Source organism: Magallana gigas, chromosome 1, assembly GCF_963853765.1.
Source record: "Magallana gigas chromosome 1, xbMagGiga1.1, whole genome shotgun sequence".
NCBI lineage: Eukaryota > Metazoa > Mollusca > Bivalvia > Ostreida > Ostreidae > Magallana > Magallana gigas.
The window spans coordinates 44816943-44844810 of NC_088853.1; the positions used below are offsets into that span (position 1 = coordinate 44816943).

General features: G+C 34.3%; 1 protein-coding gene across 1 annotated transcript in view; it reads left to right on the forward strand.

Annotated features, from left to right (window-relative positions):
• The window catches only part of LOC105336745 (protogenin), an 80759-nt gene that overhangs the window by 30073 nt on the left and 22818 nt on the right, over nucleotides 1-27868 (forward strand). The window contains exons 5-12 of the mRNA XM_034463617.2: nucleotides 2365-2493; nucleotides 2720-2902; nucleotides 7622-7773; nucleotides 9584-9710; nucleotides 10727-10864; nucleotides 11297-11452; nucleotides 14432-14623; nucleotides 24009-24137. Of these exons, the coding sequence (XP_034319508.2) occupies nucleotides 2365-2493; nucleotides 2720-2902; nucleotides 7622-7773; nucleotides 9584-9710; nucleotides 10727-10864; nucleotides 11297-11452; nucleotides 14432-14623; nucleotides 24009-24137 (1206 nt within the window). The remainder of the gene's footprint in view (nucleotides 1-2364; nucleotides 2494-2719; nucleotides 2903-7621; nucleotides 7774-9583; nucleotides 9711-10726; nucleotides 10865-11296; nucleotides 11453-14431; nucleotides 14624-24008; nucleotides 24138-27868) is intronic.

Genomic DNA, 27868 nt, shown 5'->3' on the forward strand with positions numbered 1-27868 from the left:
TACAAATGTATTGCAAAATATATTTCATAATATTAAATAATTCTCATTCCTTCCGATTACATTAACAAGATAATTAATTTTTATATGAAAAAGAAAACAGCTATGTCATAACTGGCCAGTTGGAGATATATTCCATACTTAAAAAGAAATTTCTCATATTGAAGGGCAATAAATAGGGTTGATATGTATATTTGATATTTTAATAACTTTGAATATTATTCTATGATGTATGAAGGTTTCATTTTCAGATCATATCTCTTAAGATTGAGGCCCAATTCATTTAATTTTTGGATAAAAAAAGAAGAAGAGATAATTGTTGGGTATACACTCACTAATATTTGAAAGCATTAAGTATCATTTCTGAAATTGCTTCTTTTGATTAACATTTATTTGACACCATTTAAACACAGAATGAATTTGCATGCTTAATTGCCTTCAATTAAATATTGCATGCTGACATTAGTTAAAGACAAGAAACATTATATTAATTCTTTTTTTTTTCAAACAGAGCAATTATATATAACAAACATAGAGTTAAACATGTAAATGATATTTCTCCTAATGATATTATTCCAAGGTTCTAAACTAAGTTTTTACACAATCTTATATAATAATGATTGAATATCCTCGGAGGCCTATGTGTTGTTACCTTGAGAGTTTGTACCACATTAGGCGCTTAATAAAACTTGTAACAATAAAATTAAATTAGTAATAAAATACAGATAAAGGACTTCTATTTCTTCATATGACTTTACGTTATATTCATTATTTATTTTTTTTTACCCATCATTCTCGGACTTAATCTCGCAAGATATGCAAAGAAAACAAAAGGGACATGGATTTAGGTTAGTAACGAGTATAGGGCCTCAAATGATTTAACAGTGTGGGGTTTCCGTCGTAGTCTGTTCAGGGGAATTTGAAAGGCAGCCACTGTATAACAGCAAGAAGTTTGTTGTTTTAAATAAAACTTGATTCAACCTTTTATCCTAATATCTGAGAGGACCAATTAAAATTTTGATTTCTGGACCAAAGACTTTCATTCATGGGGGATGGATGGATGTTAAATACTAAACAGCATAATTTAAAGTATTTCTTGGCTAGGTTAGAGGGTCTTTCCCCAAATGTTGATGCAAACTACAGAGCACAGTTTGATAGCAAAACTTTCTACAATGAGGAAAATTTTGCTTGATATATAAGTAATATCTCTTAAGGTGCAGGACAGGAATTCGTTTTCCAACAAAATTTTGAAAATTGATCACATCGATTATTATGGATTCAATTGTAAATTAAATACAATTGATTAGAATTTTGAAGATTAAAAATCAGATATTTATGCTTTTCAAAGATCAAAACGAATAGGATGCAGTATATGTGATATCAAATCTGCCTTTTGTTTTCTGAATTGAGTTTTTAAAAACAGATCTATCGGATATAACATAATCTTGTTCATTCAGATATTTTGCTGTGGTGAATTCCAAATGGGGAAGATATTGAACAAAGTGTCCAAAATCTTTCCGTAAATGATCGTTTGATGACTGTCGGTTGTTTGAATTATAGTGGTGCTCTGAAATATTGACACAATAAATTCATGCACGAAATAATATGCACCGATCAATAGCAAAATAAAGAATAGGGACAACAGTGGTTGTCAATTAAGCCCCGAGAATTGATTTGTCAACATTCGGAGGAATGGAGAATTTGAAGAGAAAAAAAAGGGCTCTGGGGGTATATTCATTATGCGAACTTTTTTAGACATTTGATTCATAAGGCATCATGCCTTCAGCACAATAGCATTGAGTTTGAATTACAAAAATCATTGTGTGCACTTTTTCGAGGCCGCACCTGCCATTGAGAGCGTAATAATAGTGATGACCATTGTTACATCGCTATTTTTTCCGATATTTACTGACTGAAAAAATTGTTGAAAAGTGCACCGCCCAGAAAGATTGTTTGCATTGTAGAACATTTGAGTAATGTAAATCAAAGAAATCCTGCCATTCAGTTTCCAAAGTCTATAGAATTACGTGCGCCTGCATGACTTAATTAGGACATTATTAGGATCTTGCTCTACAGATACCCTATAAGTCTGTCTATTTGTCAGTCGGTCTGTCTGTCTGTCTGCTTGTTTGTCCATCAGAAATCAGTTACTGTACCATATATTCAGACTCATCTTGGCCAAATCTGGCTTATGCTTTGCAATTGCGAAAACTTAAGTTTTCCATTTATTTCTATATAGGAGTGGCTAAATATTCGGTGTTGCTGATTGTCCTTACAGAACATTGCTGAATTTTGATCCAATTATAATCATATACATGTATGTTTACTGATGGTCCAGGTTTTCAGTGTTGCTGGTTTTCGTTACAGGTAGCCAGACCCGTGCCCCCTGGGTGGTGACAGTCAGTACCGAGGTCAACGCGACGGTTGGTGGGTCAGCCATATTGGAGTGCCTAGCAGACGGTATTCCCAACCTCCAAATCTCATGGCAGAAAATCAGTGAGTGGGACTTTTCCTTAGATCACAGGTTGAAAGATTCAAAATATGTGCTTGTATTTGATAAAACAAATTTTAATCGTAAACAATATTCCAAGCTATAATGAAAAAAGTCTTGAAAACCAAGTTGGAACACCCTGAATATGTCTTGAAAGTTGATTTAAAAAAATAATACTTTTAAAGGTTTAATTTAGTGAGTTTTTTAATAGAATATTTTTTTGAATTAAAGTTGTCACTGGGGACCAGACCAAAGAGGTACCAGTTGAAGAAGGATTCAGAGTGAGGCGGATGGGACCGGGAAACCTCAGGTTCACAAAGGTCACAGAGAGTGACCAGGGCGTGTACAGATGTGTGGCCTTGACCTCTTCAGGCCTGAGGAACAGCACAGAAAAGACCATTCTCAATGTTCACTGTGAGTCCTAGCTAGCTGTATACAGTAGCATATATAACATTACAATGTATGATGGCATATAACATACGAATGTATGATAACATTTTACATTGCAAATTGTACTGTTAGAAGCATATTGAATTACATGCAAAGTAGCATTTAAGATTACAATGCTTTATAGCAATCTATATTACAGTGCACTGTAGCATATTACATTACATTGTAAGGTATCATATTGCATTACAATGTATTGTAGCATATTGCATTACAGTGTATTATAGCATATTGCATTACAGTGTACTGCAGTAGATTACATTTAAATGTATTAATAATAAATTACATTTCAAATATAATACACAACATTGTATTAAAGCATATCACATTATAATGAGTACTGTAGCATATTATTTTACAATAAAATACAACATATAACATCACAATGTAATGTTAGTATATTAAGTTACAATTACGAAAGATTATTACATTAAATTGTACTGTATACAGTAGCGTATTACATTACCTTGTTATGTAATGAATACATAGATGTTTAACATCACTCAGTCAGTGATGACTTCATTTTTGCTTTTGATAGAATATATTTACTATTATCCACCAAGATTGTACAAACAAATAGATAATTATGTAATACATTCAGCCAAATTCAAATATGTTACAGTGACTTTACAATGAAAAGATTACTATTGGCCTGTAGAGTGTTATTTAATTACCATTGAAAGCCTGAATTGGCTGTAGTCAAATGGGCCCTCAAGGACATTTTAGAATTTGGATGAATATCTCAAGTATCCCATGCAGTGTCTTTAATCTTGGTTTTGTAAATTTATCAATTTATCTCTATAGTGCCCCATACCCGGCCTTAAATCTTGGTTTTGTTAATTTATCAATAAATTGACAAAGAAATTATGATTTATATCGCTGCTGTGATGATGCACAGATTCAGAATCTGATTATTCAACATGGCTACAGAACAATACCCCATTGGCAACATCCGTCCTCTAATGTCACTCCTATTAACACATGTTAAATAATTATCATAAATCAATTTATTTGTCATCGACAACAACCAATGTTATGTAAAGTGCAGCTGACACTCAATTCATAACGACAATTTAAAAAAAAAAATTCTGTTAATTAACTTAAAGATTCTATCAATTTTGTTTTCTGTGCATGTAAAATAGGTCGATAAAACTTGAATTATTATTAATTCTTGCATGTTTAGAAAATAAAAAATTATTAGAAACTGTCAAAAAAAGGAAGACATTTATATTGTTGTAGTTTATAGTCCACAGAAATTCATGTTGATTTCATATTAACAATTTTTATACTGACGACTGAAGTTATAAAAATTCTTTTTAATTAGATCTAGCTACACCTGTATTTACTAATGAATATAAAAAAATAAATATAAAACTTAATTTAGACACATTTGATCGCTTCCTGCTGATGGTTAGTGACTCTTAATTAATGATCTTTAAGTTGTTCAAATATAATTGACTGTCTATTTTTGGAATTAATACAGAGGGTTCCGCTTAATCTGATAGTCAATTTGTCAGAGAAAAATTATCAGATTAACCGATTATTAGATTAACCGATTTAGCGTTTTTGTGGTCTATGATTTTGGTATAGAATAAAATATAACTTGTTTAAGACATATTTTATCAATGAAAAGATATAATCTGTATGTCAATAGTTTGAAATGAAATAATTTACCTTGCATTAGCAATGAAATAGCATTTTAGTCTTTATTTTGTTTGTAAATGCTCAAAAGAAAATGTTTCTCCTTATTACGATGGTTTCAAAGTGGCCGCCATTTTGACAGGAAGTAATAAGAGGAAATGGCTAATTGTCTGAGCAGTCCCTCTTTTCACCTGGACAATTTATTTTAATTCTATTTCTGTTATATAAAATGCTCTTAAATAATTAATTATGCATGATAAAAAATTATTTGAATTTTATTTATTAAGTTTTCTACCCCGAAGTAAAATTGAAATTGATCAGAATTTCCTCGATGTCACATGTTCCAAAGCCAGTCACTTTTGATTCAGAAATTACATGTTTAGATAATTCTTAATGGTGCAAGCCCAGCATGAAATTAACACATGCAATTGGCAAATAAACAAACAATAAAATGTGTACACAGGTAAGGTCAGTCCTGTGTGCGGTCATCCGGAACAACTATCGATGTCGGTAGCTTTCATCTTAGGAAGAAGGTAGCCACCCGTGTGCGTTGAAGTGTAACTAATGCCCTGTAAAGAGTTACTGTGTACACAAGAGGGGTGTCAACCAATTAAACAAAGGAATATACGGGTGTAAGAGGGTGGGAAATCATTATTACACGGTCACAATCCTATCAGATTAACCGAAAATGACATTTTTTTCTATCAGATTATCAGGAAAAAATATAAAGGGATATATAAGAAATGGTTCGGTGTTTTGATATTATATCAGATTAACCGAATTATTCGATTAACCGCTATCAGATTAAGTGGAACCCTCTGTATTGAATATATCTTTTTAACTGCAACATATATTAGACTGTATAGTCGAATTGCAAGAAAAAAGTATTAAGATTGGATCTTTATAGAATTGTAGTGTTTGGAATAAATTCATTCAGCAAAAAACTACAAATCTACAAAAAAAAAGAGCAGTAAATAGAAAGTTCACTTAGACTTAATTGACCAAGGTGATACACCAAAAATATCTTTTAGGAACATAACCGTGAAAGCAATGTTTTCCCAGACCAGTTTACTCCATACCTGTCACTGTATTTCTTGCCGATTTTTATGTTAAAGTGTCTTGCATTATTACTGTAGATTCATAATTAAACGTGAGGAATTAATATCCACGTGAAATCGCAAGAAGCACCCTTCGCCGATTTTAAAACCTCGCCATTATTTTTTTTAATGTTGATAACTATAAGAATTAAATAAGGATAAAACAATTTTATATTCTAAAATTTTATATTTTACATTTTATACAAAACGGTGGGATCGCGGAATTAAGTACTCGCATAATATAAGGAATTTACAGTACTTCCCCAAAATACGAAAATGAAAATAAAATTCGAACCCCCTCCACATTTATCTATGGCAAGGTATTACAATTTGTTCATAACAAAATGAATGCCAGGGGAATAAAATCATAGAAGAAAAATGAAATGATTTTAAATAATATGACTATAATTGCATGCATCTCTATCCTTTCTTTGACTATTTTGTAATTTTGAATTGGAATGATTACAGAAGCATTTTAAATGAATTCTATATATTTAGCATTTGAAAGGAGTTTTTTTTTACAGCAAGTACTTTATCTTATGGTCTCATTAAATTGAAAATACTGAAAAAAAGTCAAAGAAGGTAATAGCAGATCTGTTTTCAGTTTATTTTTAGCACTTCATGTCTGATTTACAGTGCACGAATGTCAGTCTGGTTGGATTATATAAGTATTACACCCACTCTCCTCTGCGGAAAATGTCACTTTCATTCGTTTTCGCCTTCTACCAATTCGCCTACTGGGAAAAATCAAATAATGGGTTAACTTTAGCGAACAAGGATTTTGTAATGACACAATCAGCTATAACCAATGATGTTCAAAACAGATGCCCTGACTTTGTATAAAATGTGATATATGAATTGCAATTCTACAACCAACAATGATTTTTGTCCCTTCACAAGTCTCAGCTATTGCAAAATGGCCGTTTTTTCTCCCTGAGTAAACTTGTTTATGATCTGGTTTTCGTGATCTTTTGGATGTTTATTTGATTATTATTTGTCTATTGAGAGGTAATACATTTTGCAAACTTTGACAAAGTGGTCTCATATTTTGTTATTTATTGGTTTAATGTGTCTGCCAACTTTTAGAACTTCATAAGTCGATCAATATTGTAGCACATGAAAAAGTGGAGAAAAAAAGCAATGTTACCATAGTTCTAACCAATTTCACTCAAAGTTTACAAACTTTCAGGCATTGAATTCTTGCAAATGTATATAAAAAAGGAAAATCATGGAAATCAATGTAGAGTTCTATAATTAAAAATTGTTTTCGACATATCTGATTCATAATGAGATTAATAAGATAAGAATTGTCCCTGACAAATAAGTTTTAGATACCACCTTTTGTCCAAATATAATCACAGTAGATATCATTTATTTAATAATGAATTGAATATTGCATAATGCTGTTAAAATCGATATGTTACTAGCCCTTAAAGGCACCTGAAAATTCTTTAATACGCTGTGAAACTCTGTGAACCTTAACATGATGAACAGGATTTGTAACAGCTAGTGAAGGACATGATTTTATATCTGCGACGAAATTTTTATAGTTTCTGTCTCTGCCAAAGTCTGACTGTGAAAAGAAAAAAGAAGTTGTAAGATTTAAAAAAAAAGCATATACCTTCTAATCCCATCCCATCAGTACTTTGATTATGACCCCAGATATCAAAACATCTTCTCATGTTTTTGTATATGGCCCAAGACTTCAGAACATCTTCTCAGTACTTTGATTATGACATCAGACATCATAACATCTTTTCAGTAATTTGATTATGAAATCAGACATCATAACATACATCATTTCTCCTTCTCAGTGCTTTGATTATAACCTCAGACATCATAACATCTTCTCAGTACTTTGATTATAACCTCAGACATCTTAACATACATCATTTCTCCTTCTCAGTACTTTGATTATGACCCCCAGACAATATTTCCTCTTTTCCAGACCCTCCAACCTTGGTGACAAGACCCAAAAGTGGGGATTACCCTGTGGTCCTGAGAACACGGTTGGACTGTGAGGCCCAGGGAAACCCCACCCCCACCTACACATGGTACCACAATGGGAAGAAGGTGAAGGAGGACCCCGGCCACATTCTGGTGAGTAGTACTGAGGAGTATCAGATTAAGGAGGCTCTAAGGTGGCTGCCATTTAATACACCATTTGTAGTGTTTTTTACATCAGAAAAGTGAAGAGTTTTATCGAATTGTATGTGATTTTTAGGAAGCTCAATGGTTGCTGCCATTTGATTGCGAGTTTTTTTTTTGCTTCCGAACAGTGAAGAATTTTGTTGAGTTGTATGTGATTTTTCACCTACAACATACACATGCTAAGATATCATAAGTGAAGTACATGACATTGTACCGAGTACTGTGGAATCATTTAATTTCAGGGGGGCCGTGATCGTTGATTGTGGGTTTTTTGCTTATTCATGAGAATGTATTTTCGTGGATGTGTCAATTTTTTAAATTCAGAAGGTAAACTAAATCTTTTATAACTAGTCTTCATTGAGGATGTAAATTTGTGGGCGAGGGCTACCCACGAATACCCCGAAAATTAAGCCACCACGAATTCTAATGATTCCACAGTATATATAAATTCAGAAGGTTGTAAAATTAAATTGGGTTTTTGGGTTGCGGCCATATTACTGTGTGTTTCTATATAAGCTACTTTGAACTGCACGCACAAAAAGAGTATGATGGCTATTAATTTCTATAATAGTTTGAAAAAAAGCGTCATGGACTGATATTGTTTACAATCCGTAGCCTCCTTGAATATTCCCCTTAACCCTAGATCCAAGGTTCTAAAGCAAATATTAGTAAGGCTTTTGTTTGAGTGAATTGCGATGGACTTCAGGATTTATTTTTTTGTCCAGAAACTTTTTTTGTCCTTTTTAATTGCTAGACAGTCATATCTTTTGAATATTAAAACCAATCAGTGATGCAAGAAAAAATTCCTATAAGTGCAGATGGTGCAACTATTAAAAAGGTAAATAAATTGTACAGCCTTTTAGTGCTGACATTAGTACAATGTGTTGCATTGATTTCTAATCCAGTATTACCTTTCATGGTAATTTTCAACCAGCTAGCTTGTCTTATATGTTTTTGGTCTGGTCAATTTGTAACACATCAACTTCATAATAGAAAAGATATATTATTGTAAATGAGCTTTTGAAATGTGAGCCTAACTGTATTGCAGTGTCTAAGACAGTTATTGTTTATGTTCCCAATTTTTCACCTTTGGATTATTAAGAATTCCATCTTTTTCATTGTTCACCATAAATTTAAGTTATAGCTCTGGCTTCATCTGGAATCATGAAAAAATTAAGCTGACTCAGAACTTTTATGTAGTATATTAGTCTTGTCTTAACATACAAGTAAAATTCAAAACTCATTTAAGACTCGATCTCTTTGTTGTACCTATATATGATTGATAAGTATCTTATAAATTATCGAATTTTGACAAGTCTAAGCTATTTCAAGGTACTGGGCTCTGATATTTTTAAAACCATTGTTCCTTCATTTCATAAAGAAGTTTTGGCCCTAGTCATCAGAATTCTTTATGATTTTTCTCTCCAGCTAGAAAAGAAGAAAGTCTTCTAATGTCTCAATTTTAGTTGTGTCCTCAGCTGTTATTATCATCAAAGAGTTCTCCCCATCAATTTCATTAACCAGTCCCCATTTAGTCTCCCTGTCATCAAATAGAAAAATATTTCTGGATAAAAATTCTGATGAAGCTTATGCATTCTCCCTTTGACTTCACAGAAATAAATCTCTCTCTTTCATAGTCAAGGGTTCTCCCTTTTGTCTACAACAAAAAGTTGTCTCCCCTTTGTCTATTACAGAGAGTTTTCTCCCTTGTCCTAAGTTCTTAGACTTTCAAAAATTAATGATTTTATTTAATTTTCAGTTCAAGGAAAACAACAAGCAGCTTGTGTTGGATACTAGTATATCGGATTCCGGATTTTACCAGTGCATTGCAGAGAATCCGTATGGATCTGAAACTGCTACAGCACGAATCCAGATTACACTAGGAAGTGAGTATAAGAATTAAATTAGTTAGTGTGGTGGATCCAGATGGATCCAGATTACACTAGGAAGTGAGTATAAAAATTAAATTAGTTAGTGTGGTGGATCCAGGAAATGTTTACCTGGAAGAAGGATTGGAAGCTAGGATTGGCTTTTTATTTGGGGTGGGATGGGGTTTTTTTTATGATGGATAAATCTAATTCAAAAGAATCCATGAATTGATAGGTAATGTACCCCATTCCATATTTAGAGAACCTTCAGTTGGATGAAAACAATGGAAACTCAGAGCTGGAGCAATCCATAAAGCAAAAGGACTTTTAGGTGTCCCTATTCAACAGTTCATTAAACAATGCATTCAAAAATAAGAAAGATTTGCTGGAAATGCTGATTAAATAATGATTGATAGATGAAAAGCCATTTGATCGTGGTTTAATTCTTGAGTAAACATTGAGAGCGATGACTATGAACCGATCATTTACTTTGGATTTCTCGTATTGACGGAGCTTTAATGTGGATCTGGCAGGAAACATTGCCGAGTAGGGCGCCTTCAAGCACTGCGTTAATTGTATTTGAGTTGAAATCGTAAAGAGATTGAAAATAATTATGCAGCTTAATGGATTGTGAAAAAACAAACCAAAATATAAATATTTATCAAACTTTAAATTTTTCAGTTGTCCCATTAGTATTGTTCTGTAAGACTAATTCATTGTACATATATTAACGATCATTACCTCTCCTCTCCATTTCATAATGTAACAATATTTATAAAGGTCCTCGCCCTTACCCTGCCAACCTATCATTAGCTAAGTTTTTAGGTCCCACTTTCAATAATTAGAAGTATTTAGAGGTCCCAGTCCTGTACAGCCAACAATATTTTGAGGTTCCCCCCCATGAAATGACTGATGATATTAAGACTTGTTCTCATCTTATATCAAACAAGTGTATTTTTAAAAAAAAGAAATGGCATATTTCAAATATTTTTGAATGCTTTTGTTTTAACAATTTTTGCTATTTTTTTTCACAGAGTATGCACCCTTGCCTCCAAATCGAGTAAAGGCCACCCCTGTGTCGGCCACCGCCATTAACGTGACGTGGGATGTGCCATGCTGCCATGTGTTTGTCTACACAGTCCATTATAAATGGGTCTCGCCCGACACAAAAGGTTGGTATATTGAGGTTACGTAATCGTGTAAATTGTCACATAATTTACAAACTGTAAGTCATGAAGTCGTGATACAAAAGGCAAGATTTGATGTATCACTTAATATACAAAAGGTTGGGATTTTGAGGTAACCAAATTTTCAGCGGCTTTCAAATTCTTACCAGAACACAATGTCTCAATACATAAAGAGAAACAAGTTGGGACTTCCAACTCACTTTGACTTGTCCAGCGAGTTCAAGTTACTGATATTTTAAGATATGGAAGTTTGACTGTATTTAAATGACTTTATACAGAAATCGTGTATCCATTCATACAAAGTTTTGAGGCATGTCAACTTGGAAGTTATATATTTATAAAAAAGTGCATTTTGAGACAGTCCCTGAATTTCATTATTTTTTCTTAAAATACATTTTAACAATCATTTTTATGCAGAAGAGCACCTAAAACAGTTGGTCATTCAGAAGGACAACCATTGCTTGGTGCAGCAGCTGTTACCGTTTACCACCTACCACTTCTTCATCCGAGCGTATAACAGGAATGGCTCCAGTGAGGAGTCTGAGATAGTGACCGCCACCACCCTACAGTCAGGTAACACCACCGCCCACCCCCCTTAAGTCAGGTAGCACTACCACCACCACCCTACAGTCAGGTAACACCACCCTACAGTCAGGTAACACCACCCACCACCCTACAGTCAGGTAACACCACCCACCACCCTACAGTCAAATAACACCACCGCCTAACACCCTACAGTCAGGTAACACCACCCACCACCCTACAGTCAAATAACACCACCGCCTAACACCCTACAGTCAGGTAACACCACCGCCCGACACCCTACAGTCAGGTAACACCCCCCCCCCCCCCCCCCCCACCACCCTACAGTCAGGTAACACCACTATCCACCACCCTACAGTCAGGTAACACCACCACCCGACACTCTACAGTCAGGTAACAATATCCCCACCACCCTACAGTCAGGTAACACCACCATCCACCACCATTCACCACCCTACAGTCAGGTAACACCACTGCCTACCACCCTACAGTCAGGTAACACCACCGTCCACCACTCTACAGTCAGGTAACACCACCGCCACCACCCCTTCAGTCAGGTAACACTACCGCCCACCACCCTACAGTTAAATAACACCACCGCCTAACACCCTACAGTCAGGTAACACCACCCACCACCCTACAGTCAAATAACACCACCGACTAACACCCTACAGTCAGGTAACACCACCGCCCGACACCCTACAGTCAGGTAACACCCCCCCACCACCCTACAGTCAGGTAACACCACTATCCACCACTCTACAGTCAGCTAACACCACCACCCGACACTCTACAGTCAGGTAACAATATCCCCACCACCCTACAGTCAGGTAACACCACCATTCACCACCCCTACAGTCAGGTAACACCACCCACCACCCTACAGTCAGGTAACAATATCCCCACCACCCTACAGTCAGGTAACACCACCATCCACCACCATTCACCACCCCTACAGTCAGGTAACACTACCGCCCACCACCCTACAGTCAGGTAACACCACCATCCACCACCCCTACAGTCAGGTAACACCCCCACCACCCTACAGTCAGGTAACACCACCATCCACCACCATTCACCACCCTTACAGTCAGGTAACACTACCGCCAACCAGCCTACAGTCAAGTAACACCACCCCCACCACCCTACAGTCAGGTAACACCACCCCCACCACCCTTCAGTCAGGTAACACCACCGCCACCACCCCTTCAGTCAGGTAACACTACCGCCCACCACCCTACAGTCAAGTAACACCACAGCTAATGTGGTGTCTTGCTTTACACCCCTACTTTTCTCCCTTTTTTTGTGGGGGGAGGGAGGGAAGGTACAGTGGGGTAACATTACCTACTATTATTGTGGTGTCTTTCTATAGATCCAAATTCTTCTCCCAAACATTTTTTGGGGGGGATGTAGGGGAGGAGATGATGCAGTCAGGTAACATTACCAACTACCATTGTGTAGCCTTTCTGTATCTACATGTCTACCCTTCTCCCAAGCCAATATTTTTAGGGGTTGGATAGAGAGGGGGGTGTCTCATATATCATGTATATGATATACAGGAAAATATTTGCCACCATGTAAAGGTAGTGCGAAACAATTTGTTCTGATTGTTTTGAAATACGACTTACATGTACATGATGATATTGAATATTATTTGCTCTACCGGGTAGATGAAAGTGGTTCGATCGTAGTCATGATATCTTTCACTCAATTTTTTCAGGGATGTAGGCACATAATTATAAGTGACTCTGAATAGTGAAGGGGCAATTCCTAAATTTTTTTTCCATTTTTTTTTTTTTACTGACATATAATATTTTTATATTGCACCTTTAATGTATTGAGACAATTATTGAAATTGATAAAAATAAGTATTAAAATATTATCTTTTAATGTGAATCACATGACTGAAACAAAATTGAAAATTTGAACTATAGATTTCCGATGAAGTCCCTCATTACGAAAGTGTTTTCAATTTTTTTTTTTTTTTACTCTCCATTAAACAAATGTGACTTTATGTCTCAAGTTTCCTAGATGTGTCAAAAAAACTGAACCCTGATGGATTCACGGGGGAAAAAACCCGGCCCTTCTCGCTAGAAACATTGTCATTAAGGATATTGAATTTAATGATGCGTTCAAACTCCCCTACATGGAAGATCCATTAAAGTATCCGGCGACTCATTAAACAGAGCACTAAAATGATTTCTCAAGTTGCATAAGTGAACGATTCAAAAATACATTGTGTATTAGAGGAACTTGGTCACTCTCGGTAAAATGTGTCAGCAAGAGTGAATCTGGGTCACATTCACAGTAATTAATTTATGGACAATTTACTTAATTACTATACTTAAAGTGATACTATAGAAGGCAGAATCAGAGACATTGAAAACATCATGATTATGGCTATAATTATAAGTTTATAAAGTTGATCTAGTAGACAAATTGTTTGCGCATGTTTGCAATCAATGAACAATTCGATTATTGGCTTGAATAAAAGGGTGAAATATATATTCACATCATGCAAGTAAAATTTCCTAGGAATTGATAAATTAAGTTGTAACATACTTCCTACCAACCATTTTGCAGTGTGGAAAATAATATGATAAGAGATTCTAAATGGCTGTCAAGTCAACTGAATTCGATTAATAATGAATAAATAAAATGAATATCAGTTCAGTTAACCCATTTTTCCAGTTGTTTAGGCGTTTAATTGTATGCAATACTGTATGTACAGGGAATACCCCTGTTTTATTTTTGCCCCTATTGCCCTTGTTGTCAGCATTTGAATTAATGACTTGGCGAATTCCAATGTCTCAAACTATCTCTCTTTAAACACAACTTAGGAAGGGGCAAAACTGTTCGTAGGTGTAGAAGGGCAAAAATTACATGGGGTAAAAATAACTCTGTATACAGTAACTTTATAACCTGCTAAAGCATGTCATAATGTAACAGTTATTTTATCAGTCGACATCTATCATCGTCATTTTTTGAAATCTGATCTTACATCTACAGTGCCACTGGTAGCGCCCAGGATTCGAACCAGTAGCCTCAGTGTGGGAACCATCACCGTGGACTGGTCCCCTCTACTGGCGAGGGAGAAACGAGGAGTGATCACTCAGTACAAGATCTACTTCCAGAAAGTGGACGGTGGCCGAGAGCAGACGAACGTCATCCATAACGACACGACGACATACACCATTCATGGTAAACCCGACTTTTGGTTTTTTAGCTCACCTGAGCTGAAAGCTCAAGTGAGCTTTTCTGATCACCTTTTGTCCGTCGTCCGTCTGTCCGTCTGTCCGTCTGTCCGTCCGTCCGTCTGTCCGTCTGTCCGTCTGTAAACTTTTTACATTTTAAACTTCTTCTCTAAAACCACTTATCCAATTTCAACCAAATTTGGCACAAAGCATCCTTATGGGAGGGCGAATATAAATTGCAGAAATAAAAGTCCGATCTGTATTCAAAGCGGAGAAAACCTTGAAATTGTAGAAAAAGGGGGGTGCATTTTTAAAAATCTTCTTCTCAAGAACTACCGAGGCAAATTCAACGTAGTTCAGCATAAATTATCCTTATGGGAAGGAAAATATAAATTGCAAAAATTAAGTGGTAATTCTGTTTCAAATCTGAGTTATTACGAAAATAATAATAAAGGAAAGGCGTGTTTCAATCAGTTTAATAGGTTCGGGTTCGGCATACAATAAAATGGGTAGACAAGACTTGGCCTGGGTAAAACAAAATATTAGCAGTTATTAATCTGCCAATCTCATTAAAATTTCAGGATATTTGATGGACTAGTATATTTGTATTCGCTGTAAATATTGCTGCAAAATAATGCGTATTTGGAATTGACGATTGCCGATCTGCCCCGGCTTTTATTTTGCCACGGCCCGGGTTTGCATACCCATTTTACCAAGACTCGTATTCCATACTTCTAAAACGAGGTTCTTTGTTTAAAGCAGCCATGACATTATACGAAAAAGGTTCGATCTGACTATGATGAATTTGCTTGTTGTGCAACAGTTCGCGTATGAAGGGAAATTTTGAAACATGCAAAATATATTGGTGCCGATTTTGTGAAATAAATTGAGGCTAGATATTTCAATGCGTTGACAGTTTTCACACATGACGTTGGTGCTAGCTTGTTCTAATTTTCGTTTCGTTTTCATTATTTATGCTTTGTTACCTGGAAACTATCGTCTGTATTTCGTGATTTTTACGTATTAAATCAAACAGAGAATTCGTTAAATCAAACAGTTAACTGTTTACCTGCGCAAATTAAGCAAAATCTGATGTAGGGGTAGGTGCCTACTGAAATACAATTTATTCTATCGGTAATTCGGCATTATCTTTTGCGTAATGGCAGATTAATGCAATAGGTTTTGTTGAGATGCTCGGCATTTTCTCGAGTTTATTCAGTTTAAATAGAGTTTGATATCGCTGACGGAAATATGTAGGTATATACATGTAATATATATATGAATAATTTCGAAAAAATAAATTGTGTTCTTTATTTGTTATACATGTAGTGCATGTTTCTTGTGTTTAATTGTTTACAGTTTCTATTTACTAACCATATTTGAGTGTTAAGCTTCGAATTATAAGCAAGATACAAAGATTTGCTCACAATTCTATGTTTGTACACATATCTTAAAAACTAAAGATTAAAAAAGTAAAAAATTTGTCAATATTTATTAAGAAAATTTTCAAAGTCTGTTCTTCCAGAAACCAACGTATTGTAAACTTAACCTTTTTAGCTCACCTGAGGGTGGGGCCACAATGGGGGGTCGAAGTTTAACAAATGAATATATAGAGTAAATCTTTAAAAATCTTCTTCTCAGAAACTAATCAGCCAGGAAAGCTAAAACTTGTGTGAAAGCATCATCAGGTAATGTAGATTCAAATTTGTAAAAAATCATGACCCCCGGGGGTAGGGTGGGGCCACAATGGGAGATTGAAGTTTAACATAGGAATATATAGAGTAAATCTTTAAAAATCTTCTTCTCAGAAACTAATCGGCCATGAAAGCTGAAACTTGTGTGGAAGCATCCTCAGGTAGTGTAGATTCAAAGTTGTGAAAATAATAACCCCTGGGGGTAGGGTGGGGTCACAATGGGGGTCGAATTTTAACATATGATTATATAGAGTAAATCTTTAAAAATCTTCTTCTCAGAAACTAATTAGCCAGGAAAGCTGAAACTTGTGTAGAAGCATCCTCAGGTAGTGTAAATTCAAATTTGTGAAAATCATAACCCTGGGGGTAGGTTTGGGCCACAATGGGAGGTCGATGTTTTACATAGGAATAAACAGAGTTAATCTTTAAAAATCTTCCTCTCAGAAACTAATCAGTCAGGAAAGCTGAAACTTGTGTGAAAGCATCCTCAGGTAGTGTAGATTCAAAGTTGTGAAAATCATGATCCCCAGGGGTAGGGTGGGGCCACAATGGGGGTCAAAGTTTAACAAAGGAATATATAGGGTAAATCTTTAAAAATCTTCTCAGAAACTAATCAGCCAGATGATTCTTTATAATTGTTAAGACTTTGGCCCCAGAACAATTCTTTGGCCTCACGAGAAGGTTCAGAGGTTGATGTACGTTTATATCCCATATATAAACTATTGTTAAGGATCTTTTTGAGAACTGCAATACTCAACATATGATATGACTATAAAATCATCCTGTTAGAAAAGGGACCAATGATTATAAACATAAGAATATCCAGGGGAAAATGGATTTTATTTATACAGGATCTACATGTATTATTGTACATTGTCCAGATAGTTTGTATTATGACTCCATTAAGCTGATTTTACCATACCTATTGTTCCTCAGGTGAGCGATGTGGCCCATGGGCCTCTTGTTGGGGGGGGGGGGGGGGAGGGGGTAAAAGAAGGGGAATGTATCAGGAAAGAAAAAAAAAAGTGAGACGAAAGCTTTTGAGAACAGGTGTTGCTTAGTGTAGAATTACTGAATTTCATGTGGACCAATTTTAGAGCATTGTCAATTATTAACATTTTGTAATAATGACATTATTTTATGAACTTATTTCAAATTGTATGTTTGATTGATTTTATTTTTGAATTTTATAATTCATTGAAGATGTTATTTCATAAGTAAGGGAAGCCTCAAAACTCATGTAAATTAAGCCACTATGAATTCTTGTGATCTTGTAGTAATTGCTGAAAGAGAGGCAAATTAATTAATACCAAATTTAGGCATCACACAACGTATCCTGTTACAGTAATTTTAGCACTTCAAAAGTTTATTGGTCATGATTTTTATTCCATCAATACAACTTTACATCATCAGAGCTATCGTATACTCATTGAGAAAAATCAAGTGTAAGAAAATAGAAGTTGCAAAGGGAAAAAGAATGACAACGCATTAAATTTTCGAGTAGGTTGCAGAAAATGTCATGATATTAGGGCTGAATGCTTTTATTGAAAGTGACATAACATTATCACTCTCAGAAAGCTGCAGAAAAAAATCTTCCCTTTTTTTTTAACAGAAGGTTCTATAATTTTCAAATATTGAGCTTTCAGGAGAAAATGTGGCATTTAAGGATTGTGAAAATACATTCTTAATCCCACTTCTAGTCCTTAAATAATAATGAAATCAATCATGACAAATGAGTGGATATGAAGTCCTCACAAGGTCATTTCTGGCATTCAACAACCCAGGTCCTTTTGTTTTACTGGATTTCATATCGTGTGTACAAGAGAGTAGATGAGATTCCCTAAAAAAGGAAAAATTTTGTCGTTTTGCACAGCTTATATTATTGAACATCTGTACATTATACTAGTATTTTAGTCTTCAGGGTTTAATGTCGTGCATGCAAAAAATTTCAGATAACCTTGTAAATATACATGCTGTTTCAGCTTTAACGTGATAGATTTTAGAATTCAAGGCATTAGATCACATGTTGTTTTGTTTTATTACAAAATTTTGGTATTAATAATGGAGCATGCTAATGTAATTTATTTCTAGAAGTTCATAAATCATTTGTTGAAAATGGAACATATAAATAATAAGGCGCAGTAACAGTCGTATCATAAACACGCAAATCAGTCAATACAAGTTTACCTGTTATATGTCCGTGAGGCCACCTACAGATTTTCGATTTATAGATATTTTTTAATATTATCAGTAATATTTGAGAAACTTTCAATTCTTTTCTGAAGGGTTTTGTCATAATTCTACTGACTTGAGTTTAGAATATTCATCTTTTATGAATTTTTTTTTATTTGCACTTTAAGTTAATGTTAATGTAAGAACTTAACGGGGAAGGGCAGACAATTGTTGCAAGCAGCTGTGCGACTCTTAAGGTAATAGGATTTTTAAAAGGTCACAGTAAACTGGGGTAGAGATATCAATACTCTCATCTGCCTTTAACAGTCACGATAAGGGGAGAGGTCATAAAGTTATCAGAGGAAAAACAAATTCCTTATTAAATTAAGCTACATGAGGCTTGAATGATTGACCGGATTGAGTTTCAAATGTAGAATGTACTCTACTCCATACATGCACTGTTGTCGTTGTGACTTTTGCCTCTGCAGGTTTCATGATGTGAATTAAGATGGGGGGTATAAAGAAATTGGTTAAAGAGGCTACATTGGTGATAAGCGCCTCAAATAACATGCTGTGTGATCATAATCTATTGAGGAGCATTATAAAACGATTGACCATGAAGGAAATTTTTTAAGATAGCCATGCTTAAAAACATGGACCTTGACCTTGACCTTGACCTTGACCCTGCTCAACAAATGACCTTGTGTGGGTTTTTTTTTTATCAAGTTGAAGTTGGGTTAATTGGTTAATGCATTTGTAATATTGTGTTGATTTAAACTGGAGAAAGGGATAAATTTAATCATGATTAAGGCCCCAAAATAACCTGGTTTTTGTGTATAAACATGAGATTACAAATTATCAATTTGATATTCAATTCAGGACTTTTAGTTGTTGACAGTCATCACTAAGTCAACCCTGTTAACAGTTCAATCAGCTATTTTTGCTGGAACCTGGCACGGATCTTTAAAAAGCATCAATTGAATCTTCCACATATTTGCATTGAGTGACTGTAGAACTTGATCATGATGAAGTAGGCCCAGTATTGATTACATGGCCATTATTTCCTCTCTCATATGCCATACAATACAAGACTGCTATTACACAACTTCATTCTTCTTTACCCTACTCCCCCTAGGTTATCGAGTTATATCTCTTTCACACTACAATTTGATTGGCTGGTAATGAAGATGTATCTTGGGAAACATTTTTTCAAAAATTATTTTCCTTTTTCTGAGGGGTTTCTTTGCTACGGCCTCTAATAAATTGCTCTTGTGAAAACATTTGCTTAATTACAATATAGAGGGCCCATGGAGTTAATACACTAGAAGTAATTTAATTCACCTAGAATTTTTGTGTGAAAAAGGCCTATAAACTACACATAATGAAAGGGGTGGCTGTTGTGAAAGGTCCTAGGTCAAGCAGTAAGACATGCATTATTTGTTTGACACTTTGCGTGTTCTTTTATCATTAGTTTGACTGTTTATTATTACGAGGTTGTGTAATTTGCACCCTGAAATGACAGCCGTCGTGTAAAATTGTTGACGGGGAGACCTGATGACATTGTATGAAAACTCGGAGGACAAAAGGTGATTGTTATGGGCTACATGACAGGTTGTCGTCTGCAGACTAATATAACCATTAAATGGGTGTTCAGTTTTTAATAAACGCGGCCGACATTCAAGGAAGAAAAAATAAAGGAAAAAAATTTCAACACGCATAAAATCTTTATGAAACCAAACTAAAAAAAAATAAAGTTGCAGAAAAAAACCCCACAAACAGAATCGTGGCAAACGTTTGTAAAAACTACTTCTACTACTAACTTGAATCACGCAATGTGATTAGATATCTTGTTTGATGTGTTTTAATTGCTGGTGTAATTGCCGCCACCATTAAGAGAATGATTTTGTTACATCTGCAGCTGTGAATGCATATCAGATCAAATGACTTCATGCACACAGCATCCTACTTCGCAGAAGAAGAAGAGGGTATAATTGCATTTGTAAAATAAAAAAAAAGATTGGATCAGGGTCTTTACAGCCATCTTGATGCAAAAAAAGTCTGTAGACCACTTTGTGAATTATCTTTGATGAATATCTCGAGAGTTACTTGGGACTTGGCCATTACAGAGGTTGATCTCCAAAAGGTCAAAGGTCAAAAGTCCTTAAAAATGATATCTAGAACACAATGAGGCTGACATAATAAAGTTTTAAGATATCTAAGATATTGAGATATTAAAGTTCAAAAGTACATGATGAGATATCCAAGAAATTGGGATATCCCTTTTAAAGTACATGAAGGGATATCAAAGAAATTAAGATATCTAAGATATTGAGATATTTAAAGTTCAAATGTACATGAAGAGATATCCAAGAAATTGGGATATCCATTTAAAAGTACATGTATATGAAGGGATATCAAAGAAATTGAGATATCTTTAAAAGAATGAAGCTATCTATAAGGAATTGGGATAATTATAAGAAATTGAGATATCTATAAGAAATTGAGATATCTATAAGGAATTGGGATATCTATAAGGAATTGAGATATCTATAAGGAGTAGGGATATCTATAAGGAATTGAGATATCTATAAGGAATTGAGATATTATAGTTCAACTATACTTGAAGAAATAGTGGTTGTAATTTCTTCTTCTACCGATATATCAGATCCTAGATATTGGAGATGTTGGAGAGATATTAACCTTATTAATGGAAGTGATATCTTATATATATATATCTAATTCAAACATTAATGCATGTACTTAAAACACCTTTTCCTGAAAAAAAGAGGTTATATACCAGTATGTTTTAATGAGTACATGTACAATTTTAATTGTTATTAATAAATGAAAATTAATCAAAAAAGCTGCTACCTGTGAAAATTTTTTTAATAAATAAAAAAAAAATGGTCCATAGATTGAAAAAAAAATTATTGCTTCAGGAAATTAAAACACAGTTTTCAATGAGGAAGTAATTGATACCTTGATAATGTGATAGATGAGGGAAGGGAATTATTTGCTCTGTACGGGAGAACTGCTCATAATTTTCAAATAGGCTGTACTCAATATCAAGTCATATTGCAATTAGCAGGTCGTGAAATTAATCGGTAACGATTATTAACTCTTGGCTAAAAATCAATTTCCTTTGTTACATTAAACTGTAGGAAGAATTGTTTACTTTGATTGATATATAAAAGAATTTTTAAGTCACCTGACATTCAAAATATCGTAGAAATCTAATGTGAAATTTATTATATAAATCTAGTTAATTCTATTAAAGCTCAGATTACACTTTAAATTTTATAAAGTACTTTTCTTAATCTGTACAAGACACGACATGAATACACTAACTGTTTGAAGATTTATTGAGTGAAACAGTTTAATCACATTAATTAAGATGTTGAGCGTAATTGGAAACATTTTATGTTTATAAAAGCCGTGACACAATTTTCTCGGTCCAGCTCTTAATTCATTTCAAACTCAAAACTGTGTTTCTCAGGAGTTTGCACCATGCAATTAAAAAAAACTAGCTTGTGCTGATGTATGCATCGCTCTTTCAGTTCCTTATAATCTGATATTATGCGAGTCTGCTCTTTTCAAAACAATCGCAATAGAATTAATCCAATTTCGTTTTGTTAAACACCGAGAGAGCCTAAGAGCCCAGCATTATCGGATTCCGACGAATTAGGTTAAGTGGGTCACTAAAACAGTTTGTTATCCAAATGAAATAAAGTAATTTGCCATTTTAACACAGTTACACGTCTGCCTGTTTCCCATGCTTCCTGAAAATGCCACAGGTTGTCAAGATACTTCAAGGCTTCTTTATGTGGCCACGTGCATGTTTGCATGAAAATATTGAAAAGGAATGAGCAATTTTTCATGAATGCACCAATTTGCTCCTGGCTTATAATGAACAGAGTTGTTATATAATTAAGCCCCAAATTTTGAAAACTAGGCTAAGGAAAATTGACCCATTTGTGGTAATTGATTTTTTTCTATCTGACCGATTTAAAAAAAAAGAAGTTTTTTTTTAAGAAACATCCTTATATATAGCTTAATTCTATCTTTGAACTCACATTTATTGAATTCAGATATTAGACAAATTGCGCATGTAGCGTGAGATTTTTTTCTGACAGAGTTAATTTAAAAGTGCAAAATTTTAATGGTGTGTCAATCCTAATAATACTAGAAAAAAATGTGTGGTTATTGAATTGCGCAGTTATATAAAACCTGGAGGAATCCTCAAATGACATAGCAAAGTCAAACTACAGTGTTAAAATGTCAAGCGTCTGACCGATACATTTTCGATTTGTTAATTGTATTAGTAAAGTTTTATTTTTCTCCAACCAATCAAATCATGCCATACAATAAGAATTTTGACATGTTATTCTAGAATAACAATCTGAATTGAATAATTGATAGATGCTCTAATTCTCAAAGGAATATAATAAATCCTCGATCAGAATCATGGCTGCACAGAATTCAATTTTTCTCCTTTTTTTTGTGTCAATAAATGAAGGTTAAAAGAAAATTTTTTTTTTTTTATCAATAAATTTCTTTTTTTTTATTATCAATAAATAAAGGTCGAAAGGAAACCAAACCTGATGAAATTTTAATTTTGATGGTACCTTATTACATTGATGGTGTTTGATTTATATTCATAACCGCTATCATGACCAATATTATGGCAAATAGATTTTGAAAAATTCCCTCAGATGTTGATCTCAGTTATTAATTAGTTATAATAGTTTTACCAAATGTTACTGAATGCCTTAATGATTCCCATTGTCAAAGAAATATAATACCAATTGCTGAATATAATAAAATCAATTAAGTGCATTATCATTTTATGTATATACTGTACTGTACATAACTTCTACAATTGATTGAGGTGTTTTATTATGTCTCTTCTATACTTACTCTCATACAATTAACTGCAAGGCCAAAACTCGCTGTCAACTCCTGAAACTTTTTATAATTATTTTTTTCAGTCCATGACTAGTATCAATGATAGCTAAACTCTTATAATTTCAAAGGTATGGGAAAAAAAGTTGGATCAATTAATTTATTTTTTGACAACATAGAACATGAAAACATGATGTTGCTAAATACAGATGGTCAGACTGATTCTATGCTGATTGATATAGAGATTTTCTTCATACAAGTGTGTAGTAACCAATCAGAATAGAGCATGAATAATTCTTGAGAACAAAAAAAGTTCAATGAGTTTTACCGGGTCAATAGTTGTTCTATGCAAGTTTGTGGGCCACAGGTCTACAGGCCACAGGTTTCTTGCAATGTTTTACATGAAAATGTCAATACTATAAGGGTTTTTTTGTGTGTAAAATCAAAGTACTGAAAGTACTGATAAGCTCTTGCTCCCTTTGCAGGACCCGCATCCGAAAAAGTTAACTCTAACTGTGTTTTTTATTGTTGTTAGATCTTATAAAGGAATATTGACAATAATTGATTTAACAATGAATGTTTATCATACATGTATATATCTTTTATTTTGTCTCCACAATCTAGGTCTCCTGCCGGACCAAGTATACAGAGTGAGGGTTCTAGCAGGGACGGACAAAGGATTCCCGGTCCTCCACGACGACAGCTGGCCCTGGGTCTCACAGAGAACACTATCCAAGGACAGTCCCTGTACAGGTATTGATAAAGAAAGGGCCATTGGTGCAATTGTATTTTAAATTTGCACAAATTTGTAACTGCCAAAGCTTCGCAGATTCTATGTTAAGCTGTCAAATGTTTTAAATTCTAGTTCATTTTAACCAGTGTTATTCAGTAAATAAGAAACAAGGGGAATTCATATTAAAGACAACGTATCCCTATTTATGATGTGTCTGTTTAAAGATACATGTATATTTTATTTTATTTGTTCTTTATTCCCACACATACTGTGGAATATCTGTCAAATTTTTATGGGGACCAACTTTAAAAGAGTCATTATTTCAAGGTTCATTTATGGGATGTAATGTAAATTAATCATGGATGGTGATATTTAGGTGAGGGGTATGATTTCATGAAATCCTTAGATAGTTTAATGTAGAAAAAATCATATTAAAATTAGATCATATTTAGGTAGGTTTGATGGGTAATTTGTTGAGGATTCGGCCCCCTTTGCCCTGTATAGTCATGCATGCATCCTGTCTTTTAATGTCAAGGATAAGCAAGCAAGAAAAAAGTGATTGAAGATCGCAGTCAGTTTTAAACATTCAAATTGATCATTTAATGGTTAAGATATATTACCAGATATGTCAGTATTTAGATATATTGGTAATGCTTTTCAGACCAAAATTCGTTTTTTTAAGTTAAAAAACATTAGACAACAATTTATGCCGTGGAAGGTTGTGATATAATTAGACTGTGAACAAAGAATATCAGTTCAGAAGACGCTTGTTATTTACAAAGTTACATCATTCGATCCCAATATTTCATGACTATTAATATTCAAGGACAAACCAATACAATGTCATGTATTTTTATCAAAGTACAGGCTCAAAAAGAAAACCTACACTCGCAAAATTTGATTTTGTCAATTACTAACATACACAGTTCTTGTAAAGATATCATTAAGCAAAAAAAAGGTGGAAGTTTTGCCAAACATGAGTCACAAACTTTATGCCTCTGATTTTCGATTTTTCAGGGACATAAAAATCCACAATAACACTGCATAATTGGATCAAATGACTATATTGTACTAACCAAAAGCATGCAATAAGACAATTTGAATCTGATGTATGTTGCAATTAAGCTGATCTTTTTTACTGCCAGTTAATTCTTGAAAGTCCTAATTTGATCCAAATGACAAAGCCACGGAAAAGAGCACAGCCTTGACCTTATTATCGCCTGATAACGACTGATTGGTATCGTAATTGAAAAAAAAAGGAGGAAAAGACTAAACATTAACACAACCAGATGCATTAAAAAGATAAACCATGAAACAATCATGCATTATCAGTAAGCATTAGATGCCCTAAATGAACTGGATTCTGTGGAGTAGCCCTCTCAGTGCTGAAAAGTCATGACAAGTTGTATGTTATCTTGAATTATCTCTGTTTCTGGTCGTAGACCCAAAATTAGGGCACCTGCTCCAGCGGGCACCCTGTAGTGATCACTCGCTCAGTCCTTCCATCCATCTGTCCTTCCAAGATCAGGCCCTGGGGCCATAAAAGTTAGATGAGCTCACTTTTGATCTCAGTCTCACTTTTACAAAAGGAACATACAGTGGAAAAGTGAGACCGAGATCAAAAGTGAGCTCATCTAACTTTTATGGCCCCGGGGCCAGTTGTCCGGGGCATACAATTCTCTACCCTTGGCCTTATCTGGCTTATACTTCACATAAAAAGTGCCTTTGGGTAAAGTGTGGGCAGTGAGCTTGAACCTAGTTTCTTAGTCTAAGTTTAATGGTAATAGCAGAATTATCTGCCAAATCTTTGTCTCATACTTCACTCACATTGTACCTTTGGTCATAGGGTGTGTAGTGACCTTGAATGACATTTATAAGTCAAGGGTCAAGGTCATATCAGACAGTGCAAAAAACCCACTTACAGAGCATATTTACTCTACTCTTAGCCCTATCTGGCTCATACTTTACATAAACAGAGCTTTGGGGTAAAGGTTGTGCAGCAATCTTTAACCAAGTTTCAAGGTCACAGATGAAGGTCATAGCAGATCTCATTGATATTCAATTTTTGGCCACAAATCATGGCTTATTCTTGCTCATATCAAACCCCAATAAGCCTGTTGGTAAGGGTTAGGTAATGAGTTTGACTTAACTTTGAATGCCAACCTGAAAATATTACGTCATATGTCAATGTCAATTTGAAAGCAACTTTCTCTGAAATTCTTTTATTCTGATTTCCATTAATAAGTGGGTATTTTGAGATGGTCACCATGTAAATGATATCGGGTTTGCTGAATTTTAGTGTTTTCTCTGGAGTTTTAATTAAATGTTTAACTTAATATATACAAACAAAATTTATAGCTTTGCAAACAATATGCTATACTTTAAGAGATGCTATTTTTTGTTTAATTTTCTTTTCTTAACAAATCCTTTTTAAGACTGACTCTCTCTCTATCCCCCCACACAGGTTAAGATTCCTGATATTTAGAGTCTAAGATTCAGAATGAAAGTTTACTACTTTATACATGTATTATAAGATGTCTCTATGTATGTATTATAAGTAGCATACATTTGTCAGCAGCGCCCAAGTGACAAGAACTTGCATCATACAAGTTCAAATACAAACTACCGTATTTTTCGGGGCATAGGCCGAGATTTTTTTTCTGATGCGCGAGCCCCGGCTTATCCCCCGGGATAGGCTTTTCGTAGGCTCAAAGTTGAAAAACTTAAACAGTCAAATATAAAATCCACTGTTTTTATCCATTGTACTGTTGGAGCAGTTTATTATGAGGGTTGGTTTTTTTTCGTCCGTTTAAACTTTTGTTCGATAGTTGTCCCGTTGAAAATTTTTGTAATGACATTGTGAGTAATAAAATGTACAGTACTGTATGAGGTAATATGTCTTTACAACCCCAATCAAAAGAATTTTTTTCCCACGTTCAACTTCGTGTATGAACCCTGGGAACTATTATTGTGTAGTAAAAAAGAAAACGAAACCGGGTAGAATGTATTAAATATGACGGAATTTTAGTGAATTTTTTAATGTCTGCGTTCATGGGAATCACTGCATGGTCTTGGGTGTAAAATAAATCAAATGCTTTGTGTTTTTACAATTAATTTTCTGGTGGATGAAGTAACGGTATTCTGGTGTCATGTGTATATACAAAGGTGTGAAACCCGTGACTCAAACACAGCATTGGGGCACGTAGTGTACACCGTTACACTTCATTGCATTAGCTGTGTTTTTAACATTTTAACAACTTCTCTGCATAACGGCAAGTCACTATTTAATTAATTAATGAAAAAGAACACAAATTAAATATTTTGTGTGTTATTTCGTTTTCTCATTCATAGCGATTACGGGGGATAACTCTATTTGAATATGAAACCATGTGTTGAGCTAATGGATGCCATACCCCGTATTTACAAGTAGCTTTCAAAGTATAACATGATTAAATAAAATTTAGCAATAAGGTTCTAATACAATATAAAAGTTTTAGTAAAATATTATACTTAGTTCTATCAGACAGAACCATGGAGGTTGTTGTTGCAATCATTAAATTTACACTATGTAAAATTACGATACGTAATGATATACCGACGAATACAGAAGAGACCAAACAGCCACTAAACATAGATATATTTTAAAAAAATGTTTAAAATATGTATGTTAAGCAAATTTAATAACTTTAATTACTCTTTTGACTTTCTACATCGTATTTTGAAAGTACGACGACTTTTTTAATCAGCGGTC